The sequence below is a fragment of the Kogia breviceps genome, chromosome 11 (genome assembly GCF_026419965.1).
Source record: "Kogia breviceps isolate mKogBre1 chromosome 11, mKogBre1 haplotype 1, whole genome shotgun sequence".
Classification (NCBI taxonomy): Eukaryota; Metazoa; Chordata; class Mammalia; order Artiodactyla; family Physeteridae; genus Kogia; species Kogia breviceps.
Genome location: NC_081320.1, coordinates 36,087,089 through 36,112,141, shown reverse-complemented (window position 1 = coordinate 36,112,141; position 25,053 = coordinate 36,087,089). Strand labels below are relative to the sequence as shown.

The window sequence follows — 25,053 nt, the reverse complement described above, 5'->3', positions numbered from 1 at the left end:
CAGTCTCTACCTCCTGGGCACATCCCCTCTGCAACAGCCCAAGTACACGAATGTCCCATCTTTGCTTTCTCAAGGTCGGCAACAGGGAGTCCCCTCCTAAAGAAGGTCCTCTCTCATTGCCACACTATCCGAGGCTGCCCCAAATGTGCTTCCTCCCTGTGGGCCTGCTCAGGCTAAGGGCAGAGTCGTCTCTGAGTCGGACCAAATCGTCTTAGTAACAACTCTTCACGGTGTTGACCATGTCTTTCACGGGGGCTGCTGCTGAGCCTTTCTCTCATCCTTTCATGGTGGAGAGAGAGAGGGGATTCTAATGATTCTTACCTCTAGGGGAGAGGGCGAGTGTCATGATTATGTGATCATTCGGTATGATGTCCTTTCGACAGGAATTTGTTTGGACTTTCACGTTAAAGTGGGCCCACCATTCCCACTTTGTGAGGTCATTCAGCACCCTCATTTTGCACCTTTAACATCTCTCTCAGTATCACCTTGGAAATGTTTGAAACGGCATGAGTTTGTCCTCACGTTCCTATCAGCTGGGAATCCGGGGCCCCAACATGAACCTAACCATTGAGCGCAACACCTCTCCACGACCTGTGTAACACTGGGTAGGCCCCTTCACCTCTCGGGTTTTTGAAGCCCTCGGGTGTAAAAATGGGAGGGTTCTATGAATCTATATTTGGGGCAGGACAAGGTCGAGAAGAGTGTGTCTCTGCTTTTATTCTTCCAAAATGGAATGTCTGCCCTCTCTTCCCCATGGGTCCACATGTCACTTGTCCTTCAGGCCCACTGCCAAGGAGCCTTCCCTGATTCCCCAGTACACACAAATCTCTGCCTCTTAGGGTCAGGGCCGTACAACCTAGCTGCCTCCTAATGTTCATCTTGCCTCTCAAGCCGATCTCATGATGTGGGTCTCTCTTGCCCTCCTGTGGCCCCTGGGGCTGTGCCAGCCCACCGGCATGCCCCACGTGGGGTGTCTACTAGACTAGGGCATGGATGGGGAGGCCCCGGCGTGAGGGCCCAGGCAGAGTACCTCTGCCTCCACCCTGCTCTCCTCCACAGAACTGCCCCTCCTCCTCAAGCCTGACCCCCAAGTCACAGGTTTCATACGATGACCTCACTGGCTAGTGAGGACCTCACAGTCCTTCTCACTGTTTCCATGGCAGTGTAACTGTGCAAACAAAGTTTGCTGCCCTCAGAGAAACTTCCCTACTGGTTCTCCACCAGAGACCAATCTCTTTGGTTGTCTGAGAGAGAATGTGTGACCGGATCCTCTACACATATTCCAACCTGTGCTCTGTTCCCTGGCTGGGCGGTGCAGGAGGAACAGCGAGACCGGGCATCTGCGGAACAGGCGTGGGGTACACACAACCTCACCTGGCTGCCACATGTTTCTGTGGCTCTTGCCCACTACGTACACCTGAGTGCTTTCCCAGATGTAAGTAATACCAGTGACCTGGGACACCTTCAGGGTCCCACAGTGCTCACTGTTGAGGACAAGTGAAAGGTCAGCCCTGGACTAGTGTGCAGGAAGCTTCTGATCTTTATAAATATAGCCTTCCGCTTTGGGCTACAGGATGCTTCCATTCAGACCCTTTCCTGATGGGCCTCTTAGCAAAAGACAAGTGCGTTGTTGTGGGCAAGTGGTAAATGGAGCAGTTTGAGGAAGAGGGCCACTCTTGAACCACACCTTCAAACCCAGGCACCTCTGTGCTGGCACGGAGACATCGAGATCGGTCCCCTCAGACACATCCCATACTGAGCTGCTGAGTACTAGGGGAGACGGTGGTGCCATAGTCATGGGAAGGACGGAAGAACCAAGGGGCGGGGGGTGATGAAGTGCTAGTGAGACCGGAGGGCTGAGGAGATGGTGCCCCAGGAGGCTGGGTTGATGTGAGCCTAGATATGGTACCCAGAAGCCGGGTTCTGAGTCTCCTGTTCACTCTGCCTCAGTAGTGGACCTCGTGCTACTCTAGAGACAAGGATCCCAGGGCGAGAGTTCAGTGTGTTTGAAACAGGCAGTATACATGGGGCCCAAGAGGGGTGGCCAAGGTGGGAGTGGTCCTGAACCAAGTTATATTAGATGATTGTTTTCGAAATCTTGAAAGGCATTTCCATGAAAGCCTCAGAAATGACAGACAGCAAGAAATGGTTGGTTTCTCTGTTGTGGAAGGGACAGATGGAGAGGATCATGAGTGCAATGACTTTCGGGCTCTACTGTTTTCCCTGGAAACGGTGAAGAGACTTCCTCATGTGCTGCAGCCGTAGGCTCCAGGAATTGCCTTTGCAGCCAGTTTCCCTTCTCCAGGGACTCAGAGAGGTGATGGGCCAAGGCTGTCTTTTGGATGTCCAGGAGTTGAAAGGTCTTCGGCCAGAAACTGGGAGAGACTTGAGACAGGGAAATCCTGCCAGGAGACTGTGTACAGCCGAAGGGACTGATCACTTCTGATTTTCTTTGCAGCAGCAGCGGCTCCCGTTTCTCCTCCGACACCTGGTCACTACCACGTCCTCTACCGGGGATGTGAAGAAACGCAGTTGGGCTGGCATGGGGAGACCTACTGCCTGGCTGGTGGCTACCGGGCCTACGGGGACGTTCCTTTGGCCACACCAGCAAAGGTGGAAGCCGAGAAGCCAGTCGCCAGACGAGCTCTGAAGAGAAAGTGTGCTCCGGAGGAGTTGGACAAAGATCTCCGCTGCTCCAGACCAAAAATCCGGCGATTGCAGGAGTCAAGCAGCTTACTAGGATTACAAGGTGCTGTGATTCTCAAGCAGAGTGGCCCCACCTCTGGGCACATCCCCTCTGCAACAGCCCAAGTACACGAATGTCCCATTTTGGCTTTTGCAAGGTCGGCAACAGGGAGTCCCTTCCTAAAGAAGGTTCTCTCTCATTGCCACACTATCCAAGGCTGCCCCAAATGTGCTTCCTTCCTGTTGGCCTGCTCAGGCTAAGGGCAGAGTCATCTCTTTCCTTCTCTGAGTCGGACCAAATCGTCTTAGTAACACCTCTTCACGGTGTTGACCATGTCTTTCACCGGGGCTGCTGCTGAGCCTTTCTCTCATCCTTTCATGGTGGAGAGAGGGAGAGAGAGGATTCTAATGATATTTACCTCTAGGGGAGAGGGCGAGTGTCATGATTATGTGATCATTCGGTATGATGTCCTTTCGACAGGAATTTGTTTGGACTTTCACGTTAAAGTGGGCCCACCATTCCCACTTTGTGGGGTCATTCAGCACCCTCATTTTGCACCTTTAACATCTCTCTCAGTATCACCTTGGAAATGTTTGAAATGGCATGAGCTCTTCCTCACGTTCCTATCAGCTGTGAATCCGGGGGCCCAACATGAACCTAACCATTGAGTGCAACACCTCTCCACGACCTGTGTTAACACTGGGGAGGCCCCTTCACCTCTAGGGTTTTTGAAGCCCTCGGGTGTTAAAATGGGAGGGTTCTATGAATTTATATTTGGGGCAGGACAAGGTCGAGAAGAGTGTGTCTCTGCTATTCTTCTTCCAAAATGGAATGTCTGCCCTCTCTTCCCCATGGGTTCACATGTCACTTGCCCTTCAGGCCCACTGCCAAGGAGCCTTCCTTGATTCCCCAGTCCACACAAATCTCTGCCTCTTAGGGTCAGGGACGTACAACCTAGTTGCCTCCTAACGTTCATCTTGCCTCTCAAGCCGATCTCAGGATGTGGGTCTCTCTTGCCCTCCTGTGGCCCCTGGGGCTGTGCCAGCCCACCGGCACGACCCACGTGGGGTGTCTACTAGACTAGGGCATGGGTGGGGAGGCCCCGGTGTGAGGGCCCAGGCAGAGTACGTCTGCCTCCACCCTGCTCTCCTCCACAAAACTGCCCCTCCTCCTGAAGCCTGCCCCTCAACTCACAAGTTCCATACGATGACCTCACTAGCTAGTGAGGACCTCACAGGCCTTCTCACAGTTTCCATGGCAGGGTTACGATGCAAACGTGCTGCTGCCCTCAGAGATACTTCCCTACTGGTTCTCCACCAGAGACCAATCTCTTTGGTTGTCTGAGAGAGAATCCCTCACCAGACCTTCTGCATTTACTCTAACCTGTCCTACGTTCCCTGAGAGGGCAGTGCACGAGGTACACTGAGACCAGGCATCTGTCCAAGAGGCATGGTGTACGCACAACTTCCCCCGGCTGCCACATGTTCCCTGGGGCTTGCCCAGCACATACACCTGAGCACTTTCCCAGCTGTAACGAATACCAGTGACCCGGGACACCTTCAAGGACCCACAGTGCTCACTGCTGAGGACAAGTGAAAGGTCATCCCTGGACAAGTGTGCGGGAAGGTTCTGATCTTTATCAAAGGAGCCTTCCCCTTTGGGCTACAGGATGCTTCCATTCAGACCCTTTCCTGATGGGCCTCTTAGCAAAAGACAAGTGCGTTGTTGCTGGCGAATGGTAAATGGAGCAGTTTGAGGAAGAGGGCCACCCTTGAACCGCACCTTCAAACCCAGGCACCTCTGTGCTGTCGTGTAGACATCTAGCTCGGTCCCGTCAGACACATCCCATACTGAGCGGCTGAGTACTAGGGCCGACGGTGGTGCCCTATTGATGGCAGGAACGGAAGAACCAAGGGGGCGTGATGAAGTGCTAGTGAGACCGGAGGGCTGAGGAGATGGTGTCCCAGGAGGCTGGGTTGATGTGAGCCTAGACATGGTACCCAGAACCCGGTTCTGAGTCTCCCGATCACTCTGCCTCAGTATGTGGCCTTGTTCTTATCGAGATAAAAGGATCAGAGGACTAGAGTTCCGTGTGGTTGAAACAGGCACTGTAAAAATGGGACCCAAGAGGGGTTGCCAAGGTGGGAGGGGTTCTGATCCAATTTATATTAGATTATCTTTTTCCAAAACTTGAACGATATTTCCATTAAAGCCTCACAAGTGACAGACTGCAAGAAATGTTTTCTCTGTTGTGGAAGGGAGAGATGGAGAGGATCATGCTTGCAATGACTTTCGGGTTCTACTGTTTTCCCTGGAAAAGGTGAAGGGACTCCCTCATCTGCTGCAGCCGTAGGCCCTAGGAATCGCTTTTGCAGCCAGGGTCCCTTCTCCAGGGACTCAGAGAGGTGATGGGCCAAGGCTGTGTTTTGGATGTCCAGTAGATGAAAGGTCTCTGGCCAGAAACTGGGAGCGACATGAGAGAGGGAGATTCGGCCAGGAGACTGTGCACAGCAGAAGGGACTGATCACTTTTGATTTTCTTTGCAGCAGCAGCGGCTCCCGTTTCTCCTCGTACAGCTGGTCACTGCCACGTCCTCAACCGAGGGTGTGGGGAAACGCAGTTGGGCTGCCATGGGGAGACATACTGCCGTGCTGGTGGCTACTGGGCCTACGGGGATGTTCCTTCGGCCACGCCAGCAAAGGTGGAAGCGGAGCAGGAGCCAGTCGCCAGACGTGCGCCCAAGAGAAAGCGCGCTCCGCAAGACTCGGACGAAGATCTTTGCTCCCGACCCAAAATCCGGCGATTGTAGCATGGTGCCAGGAGGCGGACTCCACAGAATCTTGCTGGCTGAGCCATTCTCAAGAGAGGGCCATGGCAAAGCTCACAAGGTTACCACCCGCCCCCCCCCCAACGCACCATTTCCTGCCCCCGAAGCAAGAACAGGATGGAGAGTCAAGCAGCACGCACCCTGCCCCGAGGTTCACATGCTCCTTTATTCCCAGCCCCTTCTGTCCCCAGTGGGGTCCCCTAATGCTCGGCAAAGTGTTTTTCTGTAACAGATTTCTAAAGGTCGCCACAGCTCAGACTTAGGTCACTACCCCTGTGCTGGGCACTCCTGCCACCCGGGAAAGGTTCCAAAGGTGGAGCAGCTCCAGGGGGTGCCAGGGATCAGAGCAAAAACTTGAGAGGCTGGGGATGAAGGAGTTTGGGCACAGTCCCTAAAGCATCTCAGTGGTTGAGCTTCTGTGAGAAGGCACATCCCCACTGTGTGGGGAGGTGGTGGGGGGAAGGGGTCCCTAGAGGAGGCAGCTAGGGGGAGGGCCTGAGGCTGGAAATGGGGAATGGCGTGCGGCCTCTGAGCGAGCACAGGCACTTAGCCCTTGAGGTTTCTGGGAAAGCTAGAGCCACAAGGGCCACGAGAGAAGGCAAGTGGAGCAGCAGAAGCCAGGTGCCAGATCTCTCCTCAGAACCTATACTTCTCCACGAGGCCGGGCCTTCCACGCTGAGGTAGGAGCGATCCTGGCCAGAAGGACAGCCAGCGGCAGCTCTGGGAGGAAGGGTGCTGCACTGGGGGCTCTGCTGCCATGGAAATGACTTCATTTCCTTCCACTCAAATACCGTACGGACTGGGTTCCTGCTCTGGTGAGTACAAGGGTCACTGACTCTCCCCAGAAGGTTGTTCAGTTCACATCCCCAAAGTCCCTCTATTCGGGCCCTGGGGGGGTGTAGCAACTCCTGAGGGCGCTCTTTCCTGAGGCTGGCTGACCGAAGTGGGGGAGGTTCCTGATAGGTCCCAGGTGCTGGTTGAAGTCCCCAGAGAATGGTCATGAAGGCTGGAGAGTCAAGTAGGTGGAGAGAGAAGGCCGGGGGCAGAGGGCCCCTACCTGAATCCAGAGCTCACAAGGTTATTACCCCCCACCATTTCCAGAAACTATCTCTTCCCCCATACCAGCCCCAATGGCCCGGTACCGGGAAACCGGGAGCCCAGAGCACTTGTGGCCACACAGACACTCGCACGCAGCCCTCGGCGTGGGCGGGGCCTGCTGCAGGCGGATGGGGACGAGGTGTGCTCCCGGGAGGCCTTGGACTGAAAGTGGCCCCCTGAGAGAAGCACCCCAGCTTGGACAGGAAGTTTAGAGGCAGGGGACAGCAACCTAGGGCGCCCCCTCGGAGCAGTGGGAGTGGGAAGAGGGCCGGGGGCAGAGGGCACCCGCGATGGGAGGCCAGTGGGCTCTCAGCAGAGGCCAGCTGAGCCCGCGGGACCTGCCTCTGAGCAGGGGCCGGGAGGGCAGTGCTGCCCTGTGGCTTCCGGGCTTCGTGGATCACGGCTCTCCGCACACGGGTCGTAGGGTCCTCTGACCCTGTATCGCCTCCCTCACCCAGGGCCCCTCGCGAGGCCGCGCCGCTGGGTGGCCTGTGTCGACGGGCACAACCCCATCGCCCGCCCCTCTCAGACCCGCCGCCTCTGCCCGCCTGCCTGGCCCTGTGCAGCTTGCGACCCGGGGGGCCTCGAGGGTCCCCGCGCACTCCGCCAGCGGCCTCTGCTGGGTCTGCTGCTCCTGCTGGGTCTGCTGCTGCGGCCGGTAACCCGTGTGCACACCACGCCGGCCACCTCCAGCACCCCAAGTCCGCGGGAGCGCACGCGGGCCCTGATGCGGGACTTCCCGCTTGTGGACGGGTGGCTGCAGTGTGTGAGGGCTGCTTGGGGCCGTTGTGGGCCTAGCCTGGCCCTGGGCAGCAGAGGAGGTCCGGAGGTGTCCACACAAGCGTGGTGTGAGGCTCCCTCAGGCTGCCCCAGGCCAGGCAATGTATCCTGCCTGATCCCAAGACCTAAGGGGCCCACCCATTTGCCTTGACCTCCCTCCAGCCACAACGACATGCCCCTGGTCCTGAGGCTGTTGCAGCACAATGGGCTCCAGGCTGTTAATCTAAGCAAGTTCAGCCACGGCCACACCACCTTGGACGGGATGAAAGACGGTCTCGTGGGTGCGCAGGCACCAAGGGGACACACAAGGTGTCCCCGTGGCTGCTGGGGAATAGTGGGGTAGTTTGGGGGCCTCCGAGACCACAGGTTAGTCACATTGGAACTATGTTACCATAGTGACCTAGAAAGTGCCATGCCATGGATGCTGGGGGCTACAGGGGTCACCGTGAGCCACCCTGACGGGCATCCAAGTACCACAGAAAAAAACAACGCGTTACAGGTGACTTCCGGGCACAGTGAGCGCTGTGCCAACTGAGGAGGCGATGAGAAGCCCAAGGAGTTCCAAGCCCCAAACCAAGCCCTGGCCTTCCCTCACTTCTGGTCAGCCTACGTCCCACGCCAGACCCACCAACGGGATGCCGTGCGCCTCACCCCGGAGCAAATCGACCTCATCCGCCTCACGTGTGCCTCCTATTCTGCGCTGGAGCTTGTGACCTCAGTTAAAGGAACACGGGGGACTTCCCTGGTAGTCCAGAGGTTAGGACTCCACGCTTCCACTGCAGGGGGCTCGGGTTGGATCCCCGCTCACCGGGGAAGAGGCTCAGGTTCAAGGGCTCCTGCTTTGAACCATCTTCTACTCAACATGTAGAAAACAAAGCCTTGATCTGCCCTCCTAAGCCTTGTCCTCTCTCTCCAATTATGGATTCAACAGACACTTACTGAGCCCCTAAGATATGTCAAGCACTGGTAGGCACTGGACATAACCTGATGAGACAGGAGGGAAAGGTTCAGTAGAACACAGGGTTATAGAAAAGGCACTGAAAAATGTGAGAAATTCAAACTGTGTATGGTGCTATGAAGGAGCAGTTATGTAAGGCTGTGGGAGTCTACGTCAGCAGGAAAGAGACGGATGCGGCTTGAGGAGGGCCTCCCTTAAGAAATAAACTCTGGGGACTACCCTGGTGGTGCAGTGGTACAGAATCCGCCTGCCAACACTATTTACGGTGGCCAGGACAGGGAAGCAACCGAAGTGTCCATCGAGAGACGAACAGATAAAGAAGATGTGGCACATATATACAATGGACTCTTACTCTGCCATAAAAGGAAATGAAACTGAGTTATTTGTAGTGAGGTGGATGGACCTAGAGTCTGTCACACAGAGTGAAGTAAGTCACAAAGAGGAAATCAAATACCGTATGCTAATACATATATATGGAATCTAAAAAAAAAAAAGGTTCTAATGAACCTAGGGGCAGGGCAAGAATAAAGACGCAGACATAGAGAATGGACTTGAGGACTCGGGGAAGGGGAAGGGTAAGCTGGGAGGCAGTAAGATAGTAGCATTGACAAATATACAATACCAAATGTAAAATACCTGGCTAGTGGGAAGCAGCTGCACAGCACAGGAAGATCAGCTCAGGGCCTTGCAACCACCTAGAGGGGTGGGATCAGGAGGGTGGGAGGGAGATGCAGGAGGGAGGGGATGTGGGGATATACGTATGCATGCAGCCGATTCCCTTTGTTATACAGCAGAAACTGACACACCAGCGTAGAGCAATTATACTCCAACAAAGACTTTAAAAACGAAAACAAAGAAACAATCCACCTGCCAAGGTATGGGACATGGGTTGGCTCCCTGGTCCAGGAAGCTCCCACGTGCCGCGGAGCCAGTAAGCCCGCGAGCCACCACAACCGAGCCCACGTGCCACAATTAGTGAGGACCGCGTGCTAAGAGCCCGTGCTCCGCAACATGAGAAGCCACTGCACTGAGAAGCCCATGCACCACAACGAAGAGTAGCCCCGGCTCACCGCAACTACAGAAAGCCCGCGCCCGGCAACGAAAACCCAACTCAACGAAAAATAAATAAATAAATAAATTCATTCATTAACCAAATAATCAAAAGTTATATTAAAAAAAGAAACAAACGAAAAGCAAAAATCTCTGCTGGGAATTCCCCGGTGCTCCGGTGGTCTAGTGGTTAGGACCCTGTGCCTCCACTTCAGGGGGCCCGGATTCAATCCCTGGTTGGGGAACTGAGATCATGCAAGCTGGCATCGCAGCCCAATTAAAAATGCAATAAAATAAAATATAACTAAATAAAACAAGAAAGCATCTCTGATTCAAGGTGTAAAGGGTGAGAAGGTGTTTATCGGGCCAGTATGTGGGCAGAAAACGTTTCCCATTTCAGTAAGTAGCACCTCCATTTACCCAATTCCACATCCTTAACCCACATTCCCCACATCCAATTCATCACTAACTCCTATTCACCTCCAAGCCATCACTAACCTTCCAAATAGGACTCTAACTTGCCTGCTTTACTCCACCTCCAAGGCCACCACTGTGCACAAAGCCAGTCTCCTAATGAGTCTCCCCAATTCCAGTCCTGCCCCCTCCTAGCCATTCTCTTACACTAGCCAGTATGGTGTCTGAAAAAGGCATCTCTGCCAACCCCACTTCTCTCTTTATACCCTGCAATGGCTTCCCACCAAGTTTACAATCAATCCCAAACAGATGATGGACTGCAGGCTGAAAGACAACAAGGAGGTAGGGAGGGTGTCAGGTTAGAAAGAGGGATGAAGGGTCTGGACAAACAGCGAAAAGGGCTGAAAAGAAAATGATCAGCACTTGCACAACAGTCCTGATGCAGGCAGGAAAAATGCAGCAATAGTGAAGGCATACCAATAGCCACTTTTGATTTCTGCAATGCCCTTTGCAGTTCCCCACGTGCTTCATTGATAACTGTGATTCTCAAACCTAGCTGTACATTAGAATCATCTGGGGACATTTGAAAATCTACCAATGGCCAGGCCTCACCCTAAGCCAATTACATCACAATATACAGTTCACTGGGGCAGGAATTTTGTCTGTGTCGTTCACTGGACATATGAAAAGTAAGTGGCACATACATGCTGCTCAGAAAATAGTTCCTGAATGAATGAAGGAAGGAAGGAAGAAAGGAAGGCACCACTATCACCTGAGATCCAAGGAAGAATTCTTTTCAAACCTTAGGGAGTCACCTGGCAATGACAGTTACCATGGCAGCCGTGGGAAACACAATACCAAGTGACACTAACACTCCCAGGAACCCACACTGGTTTCCACAGTAAGTAAACCTTTCTCGTTTCTAAAGGACTATACTGGGAAATACGCATCTCAGTAACAGCTTGAGGTTACTCAATGTCTGCTGGGAGCAGGAGGAAAAGACAAGGGCCTTACACACTATCGAAAGCCACGACAGGAAGAAACTAGGGGCCACGGGCAGAGACAGACAGGCTCCGACAGGCTCCAATCCCTGTGACATTCCGAGGTGATCCCATTGGAAGGGCTCGAGCACGAGAAAGCAGCCACTAACCAGCTACCCTGTCTCAGATATTTGGAGAAAGTCAATGCAAATATATACCTATGCATTATTCCTTTCTGATCATTCTTTCAGTGTATCCTTTCGGGCTTTGTGCAAAGCGATTCTTTCCTTGGTACCTGAAAAATGAGTGGCACGTGTCAACGGATGAAACATGTCAGAGCAGACCTCCAAGGAGCTCTGCAGCTCACGAACGAGGAGCTCCGAGTCCTGGGAAAGAATCGTGAAAGTAGTGTAGAATCACAAGATCTTAGAGCATCCTTTATATCAGCCTCCCCCCCTCTATCATATCACCAATCAGTGGGCATCAGCCTATACAGGAACTCTTGAACTCTGCAGTGACAGACAACCCAGCACTCTCTAGACAGATCAAGGCATTGCTTGTTGCTACAGCAGTCTATATCAAATTCACAATCTGACTCCCTGGCACCAATCACTCCCAGGCTGCCTTCTGGAATGGGACACCCCAGGGCACACCTCATCTCTTTTCCATCTGGCACATTTCCCAAACACATGAGGACAATGCTGTTCTTCCTAAAGATCTCTGCTCCCACGTCACCCTCCTAAATCACTCCTTCCTGTGTTTAGGACTTTCAGGAGCCCCCAAGGGTTTCGCACCCCAAGGACATGACAAGCATTGGCATCAACGTGCCTGCTACAGATTCTGGGAAAGGGGCAGGGCCACACAACAGTCTGGCAAATGTGACTGACTACCTGACGTGAGAGTACATCGGACAACCTCAGCCTCTCTTCAGTCCTCAGCCTCTATCCAAGGTTTCTCCATAGCACACGATTGACATTTTGGGCCAGCTCATTCTTTTGGGGTGGTGGGGAAAGGCTGTCCTGTGCCTTGTACGATATGTGGTACCATCCTGGCCTCTACCCACTAGATGCCTGCAGCACCGCCCCGACCAGATGTGAACCAAGGAAAATGTCTCCAGCCATTGTCAAACGTGCTGGGGGAAGGGTGAGGGCAACATCACCCTCACTCAAGAGCCACTGCTCTATCCCATGGCGCTGTTCACCCATGAGTACTCAAAACGCTCTCCTCTGCTGGCTTAACAGCTAACCCTCCAGAAAGTCTATCGTGTATCAAAATGCTGTAGGAAATTGAATAGTATTTATCTCTATAACGGTATCTCCTGACACCAAAGGAATACTCTTTCTCCAGAGGTTAAGAAACTCCCAGGTGCTTAATCCGCATTTACCTTATCTCCTACCCCAGGCACTGGAAATGACAGAAATGATCTGACACCCATTTTCGGGATCCGTTCAAGAAGTACCAGTAGTGTAAGGCTTTCTGGCAACCTGAACAACCGAACTCACGTAGAATATCCTGCCTGACCCTGGCTTTGTGAGACAAGCCGCAAACCTGTAGCAGGACCCTCCTCGCTGCTATTTACGGAATCGAGGCAGCTGACTGGAAAGCCGGTGGAGGTGAACAAGCCAAGAAAGCAGTGGGCTCAGCATGAGAAGCTGGAAAGGGTGACAAGGGAGGGGAGAATGAGCCTCAGCTGAAAAGAAAGGGGAAAAGTACCAAGCGATGAGTTCTCTTGACTGAAGAGAAGATACGCTGAAGGCCATCAGCTTGCCCTCGGGGCCGCCCTCAGCTCTCTGGGGAGCTCTAAGGGAAGGGTGAGCCTGGATCTAGGACTCCGGACTCCTGGTGTCGGCCCCCAGGCCTGACCATTCACTCAGACTCTCAATAAATAACTTGTATTCAAAGACCTTGCACGGGGACCCCATCTGGGAAAACATCGCCACACCCTCATAAGTTACAGGGGGAGACCCGAACTGGCCAAGCCATGACAGGAGCTGTGAGGGTGACAAAAGAGCATTGCAGGGATCCGACATCGGATCACCACAAGCCCTCCGCCCTCCTGGCTCCTAATGCCAGGGCCCCATCACCGTGTATCCTCGGACCCCCGTCCTGCCTCCAACGCGCACCCTTCCCCAAGGTTGGCCGGGACCTGGAGTCACCAGCCCCTGTTCGGACCTACCCACTTCGCCGCTGCTGAGCTCTACACATCCCGCTCCTTCCACACGCTTCGCCAATTCCGCGGCCCTGACTGAGCCGCGCCAGCCACCGACCGCCAGAACTTGGCGTGCCCGTGAAGTCACTGTCGTGCGCCTCTCCCGCAGCAAGGGGAATAGGGCTCTGGCACCCTGGCTGCGGCTCTTGTCGCTTGTGGCTCGGTTGCTTCTGGCGCTTCGCCGGGACCTCACGGTCCGCGGTCCAAACGAGCCCCGGCCCGTGGTGCGCATCCCGCGGGCTCTACAGTGGCAGCAGGAAGAGCAGCAGAGCGGGCAGCGGAGCCCCCCGCGACCGGTGCTGGTGCGACCCGGGCCGCTGCTGATCTCCGCGTGGCGGCCCCAGTTGAACCAGCCGGTACGCCTCACGGTGGGCCCTTGTCAGCCCGCGCCACTGGCTTCGCGCGGCTGGAAGAATCGCCGCGCCCACGAGGACCAATTCTCAACATGTAGAAAACAAAAATAAAGCCTTGATCTTCCCTCCTCAGCCTTGTCCTCTGTCTCCAATTAGGGATTCAACAGACACTTACTGAGCCCTAAGATATGCCAAGCACTGGCAGGCACTGGAGAAAAAATGATGAGGCAGGAGGGAAAGGATCAGTAGAACAGAGGGTTATAAAAAGGGAACTTAAAAATGTCTGTGAATTTAAAACTGTGTATGGTACTCGAAAGGAGCAGTTACGTAAGGCTGTGCGAGTCTGTGTCAGCAGGGAAGAGACTGGTGGGGCTTGAGGAGGGCCTCCCTTAAGAAATAATCTCTGGGGACTTCCCTGGTGGTGCAGTGGTTCAGAATCCACCTGCCAGCACAATTTACAGTAGCCAGGACCGGGAAGCAACCTAAGTGTCCATCGACAGACAAATAGATAAAGACGATGTGACACATACATACCATAGAATATGACTCAGTCATAAAAGAAATGAAACTGAGCTATTTGTAGTGAGGTGGATAGACCTCGAGTCTGTCATACAGAGTGAAGTAAGTCAGGAAGAGAAAAACAAATATCGTATGCTACCACATATATATGGAACATATATATATATATATATATATATATATATATATATATATGTATGTATATAAAGGTTCTCATGAACCTCAGGGCAGGGCAGGAATAAAGACGCAGATAGAAAATGAACTTGAGGACACGGGGAGGGGGAACGGTAAGCTGGGATGAAAGAAGAGTAGCATTGACATATATACAATACCAAATGTAAAATACCTAGCTAGCGGGAAGCAGCTGCACAGCACAGGGAGTTCAGCTCAGTGCCTTTCGACCACCTAGAGGGTTGGGCACAGGAGGGTGAGAGAGAGAGACGCAGGAGGGAGGGGATATGGGGATATAGGCATGCATAGAGCTGATTCACTTTGTTACACAGCAGAAACTGACACACCAGGGTAAAGCAATTACACTCCAACAAAGATGTTTAAAAACAAAAACAAAAACAAACAATCCGCCTGCCAAGGCAGGGGACACGGGTTTGCACCCTGGTCCGGGAAGGCCCCACATGCCGCGGAGCCAGTAAGCCTGCGCGCCACCTCTACCGAGCCCACGCGCCAGAACTACTGAGGACCGCGTGCATCATAGAGCCCATGCTCCGCAACATGAGAAGCCACTGCACTGAGAAGCCCGGGCACCACAACGAAGAGTAGCCCCTGCTCGCCGCAACTACCGAAAGCCCACGCGCGGCAATGAAGAACCAATGCGACCCAAAATTCATTCATTCATTCATTCATTAACCAATTAATCAAAACTTATATTAAAAAAGAAAGAAACGAAAAGTAAAAATCTCTGCTGGGAATTCCCCGGTGGTCCAGTGGTTAGGACCCCGTGCCTCCACTTCAGGGGGCCCGGGTTCAATCCCTGGTTGGGGAACTGAGATCCTGCAAGCTGGCATCGCAGCCCAAATAAAAATGCAATAAAATAAAATATAACTAAATAAAACAAGAAAGCATCTCTGATTCAAGGTGTAAAGGGTGACAAGGTGTTTATCGGGCCAGTATGTGGGCAGAAAACGTTTCCCATTTCAGTAAGTAGCACCTCCATTTACCCAATTCCACATCCTTAACCCACATTCCCCACATCCAATTCATCACTAACTCCTATTCACCTCCAAGCCATCACTAACCTTCCAAATAGGACTCTAACCTGCCTGCTTTACTCCACCTCCAAGGCCACCACTGTGCACAAAGTCAGTCTCCTAATGAGTCTCCCCAAATCTACTCCTGCCCTCTCCTAGCCATTCTCTTACAGTAGCCAGTGCGGTGTCTGAAAAAGGCATCTCTGCCAACACCACTTCTCTCTTTATACCCTGCAATGGCTTCCCACCAAGTGTAGGATCAATCCCAAACTGATGATGGACTGCAGGCTGAAAGACAAGAAGGAGGTAGGGAGGGTGTCAGGTTTGAAAGAGGGATGAACGGTCGAGGCAAACAGCGAAAAGGGCTGAAAAGAAAATGATCAGCACTTGCACAACAGTCCTGATGCAGGCAGGAAAGAAAATGCAGCAATAGTGAAGGCATACCAATAGCCACTTTTTATTTCTGCAATGCCTTTGCAATTCCCAAAGTGCTTCATCGATAACTGTGATTCCCAAACCTCGCTGTACATGAGAATCATCTGGAGAGATTTTAAACGCTACCAATGGCCAGGCCTCACCCCAAGCCAATTAAATCAGCATAGACATTTCACTGTATTGCATTTTATTCCCTGCCCCCAAACATCCATTTAGACCCAGGAGAAGGAAAAGGGGATGTGACTAGCAATAGAGAGAAATTTTCTGCACAACAATGGCCATGGCAAGCTTAGGCGCTTTGGGTGAAATCTCTCTGGGAAGAACTGGCAGTGGAAGAAAAAGCCAAACTGACACACAAGTATTGCCTGGTGTGCATTTCCAGCCTCTGCCTTCTTTCTCATCTCTTGGTGGCAGGTGGAGGAAGTGGAGAAAAGGTGAAACTTCTTTATAAACCGGCAGAAGGTCATAGCATCCTCTCACTATCTCTGCATAGGTTCTAGTCTCTGCAGCACTACAGAAGCTTTGCCCAAAGTAATGAACAGTTCAAAGTCAAATGTAATACTTTATCAGACGACTTAAAAATGCTTGCACACTGGAAAGAATTGCAGAGAACACAAATGGACCCAGAGCAACCTTTGCCAAAAGAGAATAGTGTGCTCAATGTACAGCCATAGCTCTTTTCCACATGAGCAAACAGTCAGGAGGATAAAGAACTTGGTCAAACTCACACAAGTAAGTAGGACAGAATCTGGTCTGTCTGTCCTAAGCGTTGTGTTCTTTAACCACCAGGCTAGCTTTTCTCAGATCTGATTCATGCATACTGTAACCATATACCTCTGTTTGCCTCGAAACTTCCCTGTTTATACGTATGCCTGCTGCCGTTTTAAATACGGCCCACTTGGACTCCCCAAAGCAACCGAGAAGACACAATCATTTGGTCACTCTATACATGGACCACTGTGGTGGGGCTGCCCAGGAAGCTTATTTAAAAAGTGCAGCTTAGGGCTTCCCTGGTGGCGCACTGGTTCAGAGTCCGCCTGCCGATGCAGGGCACACGGGTTCATGCCCCGGTCCGGGAAGATCCCACATGCCGCGGAGCAGCTGGCTCCGTGGGCCATGGCCGCTGAGCCTGCACTCCGCAACGGGAAAGACCACAACACTAAGAGGCCCACGCACCACACACACACACACACACACACACACACACACACACACACAGACACACACACACAAGTTGAAGCTTCCTGAGCCCTACTCCACATCTAGATAAGTTTTCTGAGGGTTGTCTCAAGAATCCAGGTACAAGTCTTTTTAAGTGCTTTTGTGGAACTCCCCAGGTGAGTCTCTCACTCTCCTAAGTTAAGAAACCATTTATTCGGCCTCCCCCAGGTGCCCAGCCAGGTCCTGTTAAGGTTGGAGTCCCCGCACCACATCACAGGGATGCTCCCAGCCAAGTCATCTCTGGAGCCTTGGAGAATCTGAATGGTCTCATGCTGGCCCACCTGCCACGACAAACCTCCTCCAGAGCATTCCCCTTCACACTTCACCTTCTACCACTCCCAAAGGCAGTCTGCTCCAATGAGGCCTGACTTCGTCTGTCCTAAGGGGCACCCGCTGATTCAAGCACTTTAGGAGAACAAGGTGCTGTGCTTCTCAACCAGGGTGGCCCAACCTCTAAAATGGTAGTCCAAGCAGTCTCTACCTCCTGGGCACATCCCCTCTGCAACAGCCCAAGTACACGAATGTCCCATCTTTGCTTTCTCAAGGTCGGCAACAGGGAGTCCCCTCCTAAAGAAGGTCCTCTCTCATTGCCACACTATCCGAGGCTGCCCCAAATGTGCTTCCTCCCTGTGGGCCTGCTCAGGCTAAGGGCAGAGTCGTCTCTGAGTCGGACCAAATCGTCTTAGTAACAACTCTTCACGGTGTTGACCATGTCTTTCACGGGGGCTGCTGCTGAGCCTTTCTCTCATCCTTTCATGGTGGAGAGAGAGAGGGGATTCTAATGATTCTTACCTCTAGGGGAGAGGGCGAGTTTCATGATTATGTGATCATTCGGTACGATGTCCTTTCGACAGGAATTTGTTTGGACTTTCACGTTAAAGTGGGCCCACCATTCCCACTTTGTGAGGTCATTCAGCACCCTCATTTTGCACCTTTAACATCTCTCTCAGTATCACCTTGGAAATGTTTGAAACGGCATGAGTTTGTCCTCACGTTCCTATCAGCTGGGAATCCGGGGCCCCAACATGAACCTAACCATTGAGCGCAACACCTCTCCACGACCTGTGTAACACTGGGTAGGCCCCTTCACCTCTCGGGTTTTTGAAGCCCTCGGGTGTAAAAATGGGAGGGTTCTATGAATCTATATTTGGGGCAGGACAAGGTCGAGAAGAGTGTGTCTCTGCTTTTATTCTTCCAAAATGGAATGTCTGCCCTCTCTTCCCCATGGGTCCACATGTCACTTGTCCTTCAGGCCCACTGCCAAGGAGCCTTCCCTGATTCCCCAGTCCACACAAATCTCTGCCTCTTAGGGTCAGGGCCGTACAACCTAGCTGCCTCCTAATGTTCATCTTGCCTCTCAAGCCGATCTCATGATGTGGGTCTCTCTTGCCCTCCTGTGGCCCCTGGGGCTGTGCCAGCCCACCGGCATGCCCCACGTGGGGTGTCTACTAGACTAGGGCATGGATGGGGAGGCCCCGGCGTGAGGGCCCAGGCAGAGTACCTCTGCCTCCACCCTGCTCTCCTCCACAGAACTGCCCCTCCTCCTCAAGCCTGACCCCCAAGTCACAGGTTTCATACGATGACCTCACTGGCTAGTGAGGACCTCACAGTCCTTCTCACTGTTTCCATGGCAGTGTAACTGTGCAAACAAAGTTTGCTGCCCTCAGAGAAACTTCCCTACTGGTTCTCCACCACAGACCAATCTCTTTGGTTGTCTGAGACAGAATGTGTGACCGGATCCTCTACACATATTCCAACCTGTGCTCTGTTCCCTGGCTGGGCGGTGCAGGAGGAACAGCGAGACCGGGCATCTGCGGAACAGGCGTGGGGTACACACAACCTCACCTGGCTGCCACGTATTTCTGTGGCTCTTGCCCACTACGTACACCCGAGTGCTTTCCCAGATGTAAGTAATACCAGTGTGACCTGGGACATCTTCAGGGTCCCACAGTGCTCACTGCTGAGGACAAGTGAAAGGTCAGCCCCGGACTAGTGTGCAGGAAGCTTCTGATCTTTATAAATATAGCCTTCCGCTTTGGGCTACAGGATGCTTCCATTCAGACCCTTTCCTGATGGGCCTCTTAGCAAAAGACAAGTGCGTTGTTGTGGGCAAGTGGTAAATGGAGCAGTTTGAGGAAGAGGGCCACTCTTGAACCACACCTTCAAACCCAGGCACCTCTGTGCTGGCACGGAGACATCGAGATCGGTCCCCTCAGACACATCCCATACTGAGCTGCTGAGTACTAGGGGAGAGGGTGGTGCCATAGTCATGGGAAGGACGGAAGAACCAAGGGGCGGGGGGTGATGAAGTGCTAGTGAGACCGGAGGGCTGAGGAGATGGTGCCCCAGGAGGCTGGGTTGATGTGAGCCTAGATATGGTACCCAGAAGCCGGGTTCTAAGTCTCCTGTTCACTCTGCCTCAGTAGTGGACCTCGTGCTACTCTAGATACAAGGATCCCAGGGTGAGAGTTCAGTGTGTTTGAAACAGGCAGTATACATGGGGCCCAAGAGGGGTGGCCAAGGTGGGAGTGGTCCTGAACCAAGTTATATTAGATGATTGTTTTCGAAATCTTGAAAGGCATTTCCATGAAAGCCTCAGAAATGACAGACAGCAAGAAATGGTTGGTTTCTCTGTTGTGGAAGGGACAGATGGAGAGGATCATGAGTGCAATGACTTTCGGCTTCTACTGTTTTCCCTGGAAACGGTGAAGACACTTCCTCATGTGCTGCAGCCGTAGGCTCCAGGAATTGCCTTTGCAGCCAGTTTCCCTTCTCCAGGGACTCAGAGAGGTGATGGGCCAAGGCTGTGCTTTGGATGTCCAGTAGATGAAAGGTCTTCGGCCAGAAACTGGGAGAGACTTGAGAGAGGGAAATCCTGCCAGGAGACTGTGTACAGCCGAAGGGACTGATCACTTCTGATTTTCTTTGCAGCAGCAGCGGCTCCCGTTTCTCCTCCAACACCTGGTCACTACCACGCCCTCTACCGGGGATGTGAAGAAACGCAGTTGGGCTGGCATGGGGAGACCTACTGCCTGGCTGGTGGCTACCGGGCCTACGGGGACGTTCCTTTGGCCACACCAGCAAAGGTGGAAGCCAAGAAGCCAGTCCCCAGACGAGCTCTGAAGAGAAAGCGTGCTCCGGAGGAGTTGGACGGAGATCTCTGCTGCTCCAGACCGAAAATCCGGCGATTGCAGGAGTCAAGCAGCTTACTAGGATTACAAGGTGCTGTGATGCTCAAGCAGAGTGGCCCCACCTCTGGGCACATCCCCTCTGCAACAGCCCAAGTACACGAATGTCCCATTTTGGCTTTTGCAAGGTCGGCAACAGGGAGTCCCTTCCTAAAGAAGGTTCTCTCTCATTGCCACACTATCCAAGGCTGCCCCAAATGTGCTTCCTTCCTGTGGGCCTGCTCAGGCTAAGAGCAGAGTCATCTCTTTCCTTCTCTGAGTCGGACCAAATCGTCTTAGTAACACCTCTTCACAGTGTTGACCATGTCTTTCACGGGGGCTGCTGCTGAGCCTTTCTCTCATCCTTTCATGGTGGAGAGAGGGAGAGAGAGGATTCTAATGATATTTACCTCGAGGGGAGAGGGCGAGTGTCATGATTATGTGATCATTCGGTATGATGTCCTTTCGACAGGAATTTGTTTGGACTTTCACGTTAACGTGGGCCCACCATTCCCACTTTGTGGGGTCATTCAGCACCCTCATTTTGCACCTTTAACATCTCTCTCAGTATCACCTTGGAAATGTTTGAAATGGCATGAGCTCTTCCTCACGTTCCTATCAGCTGTGAATCCGGGGGCCCAACATGAACCTAACCATTGAGTGCAACACCTCTCCACGACCTGTGTTAACACTGGGGAGGCCCCTTCACCTCTAGGGTTTTTGAAGCCCTCGGGTGTTAAAATGGGAGGGTTCTATGAATTTATATTTGGGGCAGGACAAGGTCGAGAAGAGTGTGTCTCTGCTATTCTTCTTCCAAAATGGAATGTCTGCCCTCTCTTCCCCATGGGTTCACATGTCACTTGTCCTTCAGGCCCACTGCCAAGGAGCCTTCCCTGATTCCCCAGTCCACACAAATCTCTGCCTCTTAGGGTCAGGGCCCTACAACCTAGCTGCCTCCTCACGTTCATCTTGCCTCTCAAGCCGATCTCACGATGTGGGTCTCTCTTGCCCTCCTGTGGCCCCTGGGGCTGTGCCAGCCCACCGGCACGCCCCACGTGGGGTGTCTACTAGACTAGGGCATGGGTGGGGAGGCCCCGGTGTGAGGGCCCAGGCAGAGTACCACTGCCTCCACCCTGCTCTCCTCCACAGCACTGCCCCTCCTCCTGAAGCCTGCCCCTCAACTCACACGTTCCTTATAGGACCTCACTGGCTAGTGATGACCTCACAGGCCTTCTCACAGTTTCCATGGCAGGGTAACGATGCAAACGTGCTGCTGCCCTCAGAGATACTTCCCTACCGGTTCTCCACCAGAGACCAATCTCTTTGGTTGTCTGAGAGAGAATCCCTCACCAGACCTTCTGCATTTACTCTAACCTGTCCTACGTTCCCTGAGAGGGCAGTGCACGAGGTACACCGACACCGGGCATCTGTCCAAGAGGCATGGTGTACGCACAACTTCCCCTGGCTGCCACATGTTCCCTGGGGCTTGCCCAGCACATACACCTGAGCACTTTCCCAGCTGTAACGAATACCAGTGACCCGCGGCACCTTCAAGGACCCACAGTGCTCACTGCTGAGGAGAAGTGAAAGGTCATCCCTGGACAAGTGTGCAAGAAGGTTCTGATCTTTATCAAAGGAGCCTTCCCCTTTGGGCTACAGGATGCTTCCATTCAGACCCTTTCCTGATGGGCCTCTTAGCAAAAGACAAGTGCGTTGTTGTTGGCGAATGGTCAATGGAGCAGTTTGAGGAAGAGGGCCACCCTTGAACCGCACCTTCAAACACAGGCACCTCTGTGCTGTCGTGTAGACATCTAGATCGGTCCCGTCAGACACATCCCATACTGAGCGGCTGAGTACTAGGGCCGACGGTGGTGCCCTATTGATGGCAGGAGCGGAAGAACCAAGGGGGCGTGATGAAGTGCTAGTGAGACCGGAGGGCTGAGGAGATGGTGTCCCAGGAGGCTGGGTTGATGTGAGCCTAGACATGGTACTCAGAACCCGGTTCTGAGTCTCCCGATCACTCTGCCTCAGTATGTGGCCTGTTCTAATCGAGATAAAAGGATCAGAGGACTAGAGTTCCGTGTGGTTGAAACAGGCACTGTAAAAATGGGACCCAAGAGGGGTTGCCAAGGTGGGAGGGGTTCTGAACCAACTTATATTAGATTACCTTTTTCCAAAACTTGAACGATATTTCCATTAAAGCCTCACAAGTGACAGACTGCAAGAAATGTTTTCTCTGTTGTGGAAGGGAGAGATGGAGAGGATCATGCTTGCAATGACTTTCGTGTTCTACTGTTTGCCCTGGAAACGGTGAAGGGACTCCCTCATCTGCTGCAGCCGTAGGCCCTAGGAATCGCTTTTGCAGCCAGGGTCCCTTCTCCAGGGACTCAGAGAGGTGATGGGCCAAGGCTGTGTTTTGGATGTCCAGTAGATGAAAGGTCTCTGGCCAGAAACTGGGAGAGACATGAGAGAGGGAGATTCCGCCAGGAGACAGTGCACAGCAGAAGGGACTGATCACTTTTGATTTTCTTTGCAGCAGCAGCGGCTCCCGTTTCTCCTCGTACAGCTGGTCACTGCCACGTCCTCAACCGAGGGTGTGGGGAAACGCAGTTGGGCTGCCATGGGGAGACATACTGCCGGGCTGGTGGCTACCGGGCCTACGGGGATGTGCCTTCAGCCACGCCAGCAAAGGTGGAAGCGGAGCAGGAGCCAGTCGCCAGACGTGCGCCCAAGAGAAAGCGCGCTCCGCAAGACTCGGACGAAGATCTTTGCTCCGGACCCCAAATCCGGCGATTGTAGCATGGTGCCAGGAGGCGGACTCCACAGAATCTTGCTGGCTGAGCCATTCTCAAGAGAGGGCCATGGCAAAGCTCACAAGGTTACCACCCGACCCCCCCCACAACCCCCCATTTCCTGCTCCCCGAAGCAAGAACAGGATGGAGAGTCAAGCAGCACACACCCTGCCCCGAGATTCACATGCTCCTTTATTCCCAGCCCCTTCTGTCCCCAGTGGCGTCCCCTACTGCTCGGCAAAGTGTTTTTCTGTAACAGATTTCTAAAGGTCGCCACAGCTCAGACTTAGGTCACTACCCCTGTGCTAGGCACTCCTGCCACCCGGGAAAGGTTCCAAAGGTGGAGCAGCTCCAGGGGGTGCCAGGGATCAGAGCAAAAACTTGAGAGGCTGGGGATGAAGGAGTTTGGGCACAGTCCCTAAAGCATCTCAGTGGTTGAGCTTCTGTGAGAAGGCACATCCCCACTGTGTGGGGAGGTGGTGGGGGGAAGGGGTCCCTAGAGGAGGCAGCTAGGGGGAGGGCCTGAGGCTGGAAATGGGGAATGGCGTGCGGCCTCTGAGCGAGCACAGGCACTTAGCCCTTGAGGTTTCTGGGAAAGCTAGAGCCACAAGAGCCACGAGAGAAGGCAAGTGGAGCAGCAGAAGCCAGGTGCCAGATCTCTCCTCAGAACCTATACTTCTCCACGAGGCCGGGCCTTCCACGCTGAGGTAGGAGCGATCCTGGCCAGAAGGACAGCCAGCGGCAGCTCTGGGAGGAAGGGTGCTGCACTGGGGGCTCTGCTGCCATGGAAATGATTTCATTTCCTTCCACTCAAATACCGTATGGACTGGGTTCCTGCTCTGGTGAGTAAAAGGGTCGCTGACTCTCCCCAGAAGGTTGTTCAGTTCACATCCCCAAAGTCCCTCTATTCGGGCCCTGGGGGGGTGTAGCAACTCCTGAGGGCGCTCTTTCCTGAGGCTGGCTGACCGAAGTGGGGGAGGTTCCTGATAGGTCCCAGGTGCTGGTTGAAGTCCCCAGAGAATGGTCATGAAGGCTGGAGAGTCAAGTAGGTGGAGAGAGAAGGCCGGGGGCAGAGGGCCCCTACCTGAATCCAGAGCTCACAAGGTTATTACCCCCCACCATTTCCAGAAACTATCTCTTCCCCCATACCAGCCCCAATGGCCCAGTACCGGGAAACCGGGAGCCCAGAGCACTTGTGGCCACACAGACACTCGCAGGCAGCCCTCGGCGTGGGCGGGGCCTGCTGCAGGCGGATGGGGACGAGGTGTGCTCCCGGGAGGCCTCGGGCTGAAGGTGGCCCCCTGAGAGAAGCACCCCAGCTTGGACAGGAAGTTTAGAGGCAGGGGAGAGCAACCTAGGGCGCCCCCTCAGAGCAGTGGGAGTGGGAAGAGGGCCGGGGGCAGAGGGCACCCGCGATGGGAGGCCAGTGGGCTCTCAGCAGAGGCCAGGTGAGCCCGCGGGACTTGCCTCTGAGCAGGGGCCGGGAGGGCAGTGCTGCCCTGTGGCTTCCGGGCTTCGTGGATCACGGCTCTCCGCACACGGGTCGTAGGGTCCTCTGACCCTGTATCGCCTCCCTCACCCAGGGCCCCTCGCGAGGCCGCGCCGCTGGGTGGCCTGTGTCGACGGGCACAACCCCATCACCCGCCCCTCTCAGACCCGCCGCCTCTGCCCGCCTGCCTGGCCCTGTGCAGCTTGCGACCCGGGGGGCCTCGAGGGTCCCCGTGCACTCAGCCAGCGGCCTCTGCTGGGTCTGCTGCTCCTGCTGGGTCTGCTGCTGCGGCCGGTAACCCGTGTGCACACCACGCCGGCCACCTCCAGTACCCCAAGTCCGCGGGAGCGCACGCGGGCCCTGATGCGGGACTTCCCGCTTGTGGACGGGTGGCTGCAGTGTGTGAGGGCTGCTTGGGGCCGTTGGGGGCCTAGCCCGGCCCTGGGCAGCAGAGGAGGTCCGGAGGTGCCCACACAAGCGTGGTGTGAGGCTCCCTCAGGCTGCCCCAGGCCAGGCAATGTATCCTGCCTGATCCCAAGACCTAAGGGGCCCACCTATTTGCCTTGACCTCCCTCCAGCCACAACGACATGCCCCTGGTCCTGAGGCAGTTGCACCACAATGGGCTCCAGGCTGTTAATCTGCGCAAGGTCAGCCACGGCCACACCAGCTTGGACGGGCTGAAAGACGGTCTCGTGGGTGCGCAGGCACCAAGGGGACACACAAGGTGTCCCCGTGGCTGCTGGGGAATAGTGGGGTAGTTTGGGGGCTTCCGAGACCACAGGTTAGTCACATTGGAACTATGTTACCATAGTGACCTAGAAAGTGCCATGTCATGGATGCTGGGGGCTACAGGGGTCACCGTGAGCCAC

At 53.9% G+C, this 25,053-nt stretch overlaps 1 protein-coding gene across 1 annotated transcript in view; it reads left to right on the top strand.

The window, feature by feature from the left end:
• The window catches only part of LOC131765160 (dipeptidase 2-like), an 86,564-nt gene that overhangs the window by 45,480 nt on the left and 16,031 nt on the right, over positions 1–25,053 (top strand). The window contains 2 exon segments of the mRNA XM_067006908.1: positions 24,532–24,572; positions 24,762–24,888. Coding sequence (XP_066863009.1) covers positions 24,532–24,572; positions 24,762–24,888 — 168 coding nt within the window.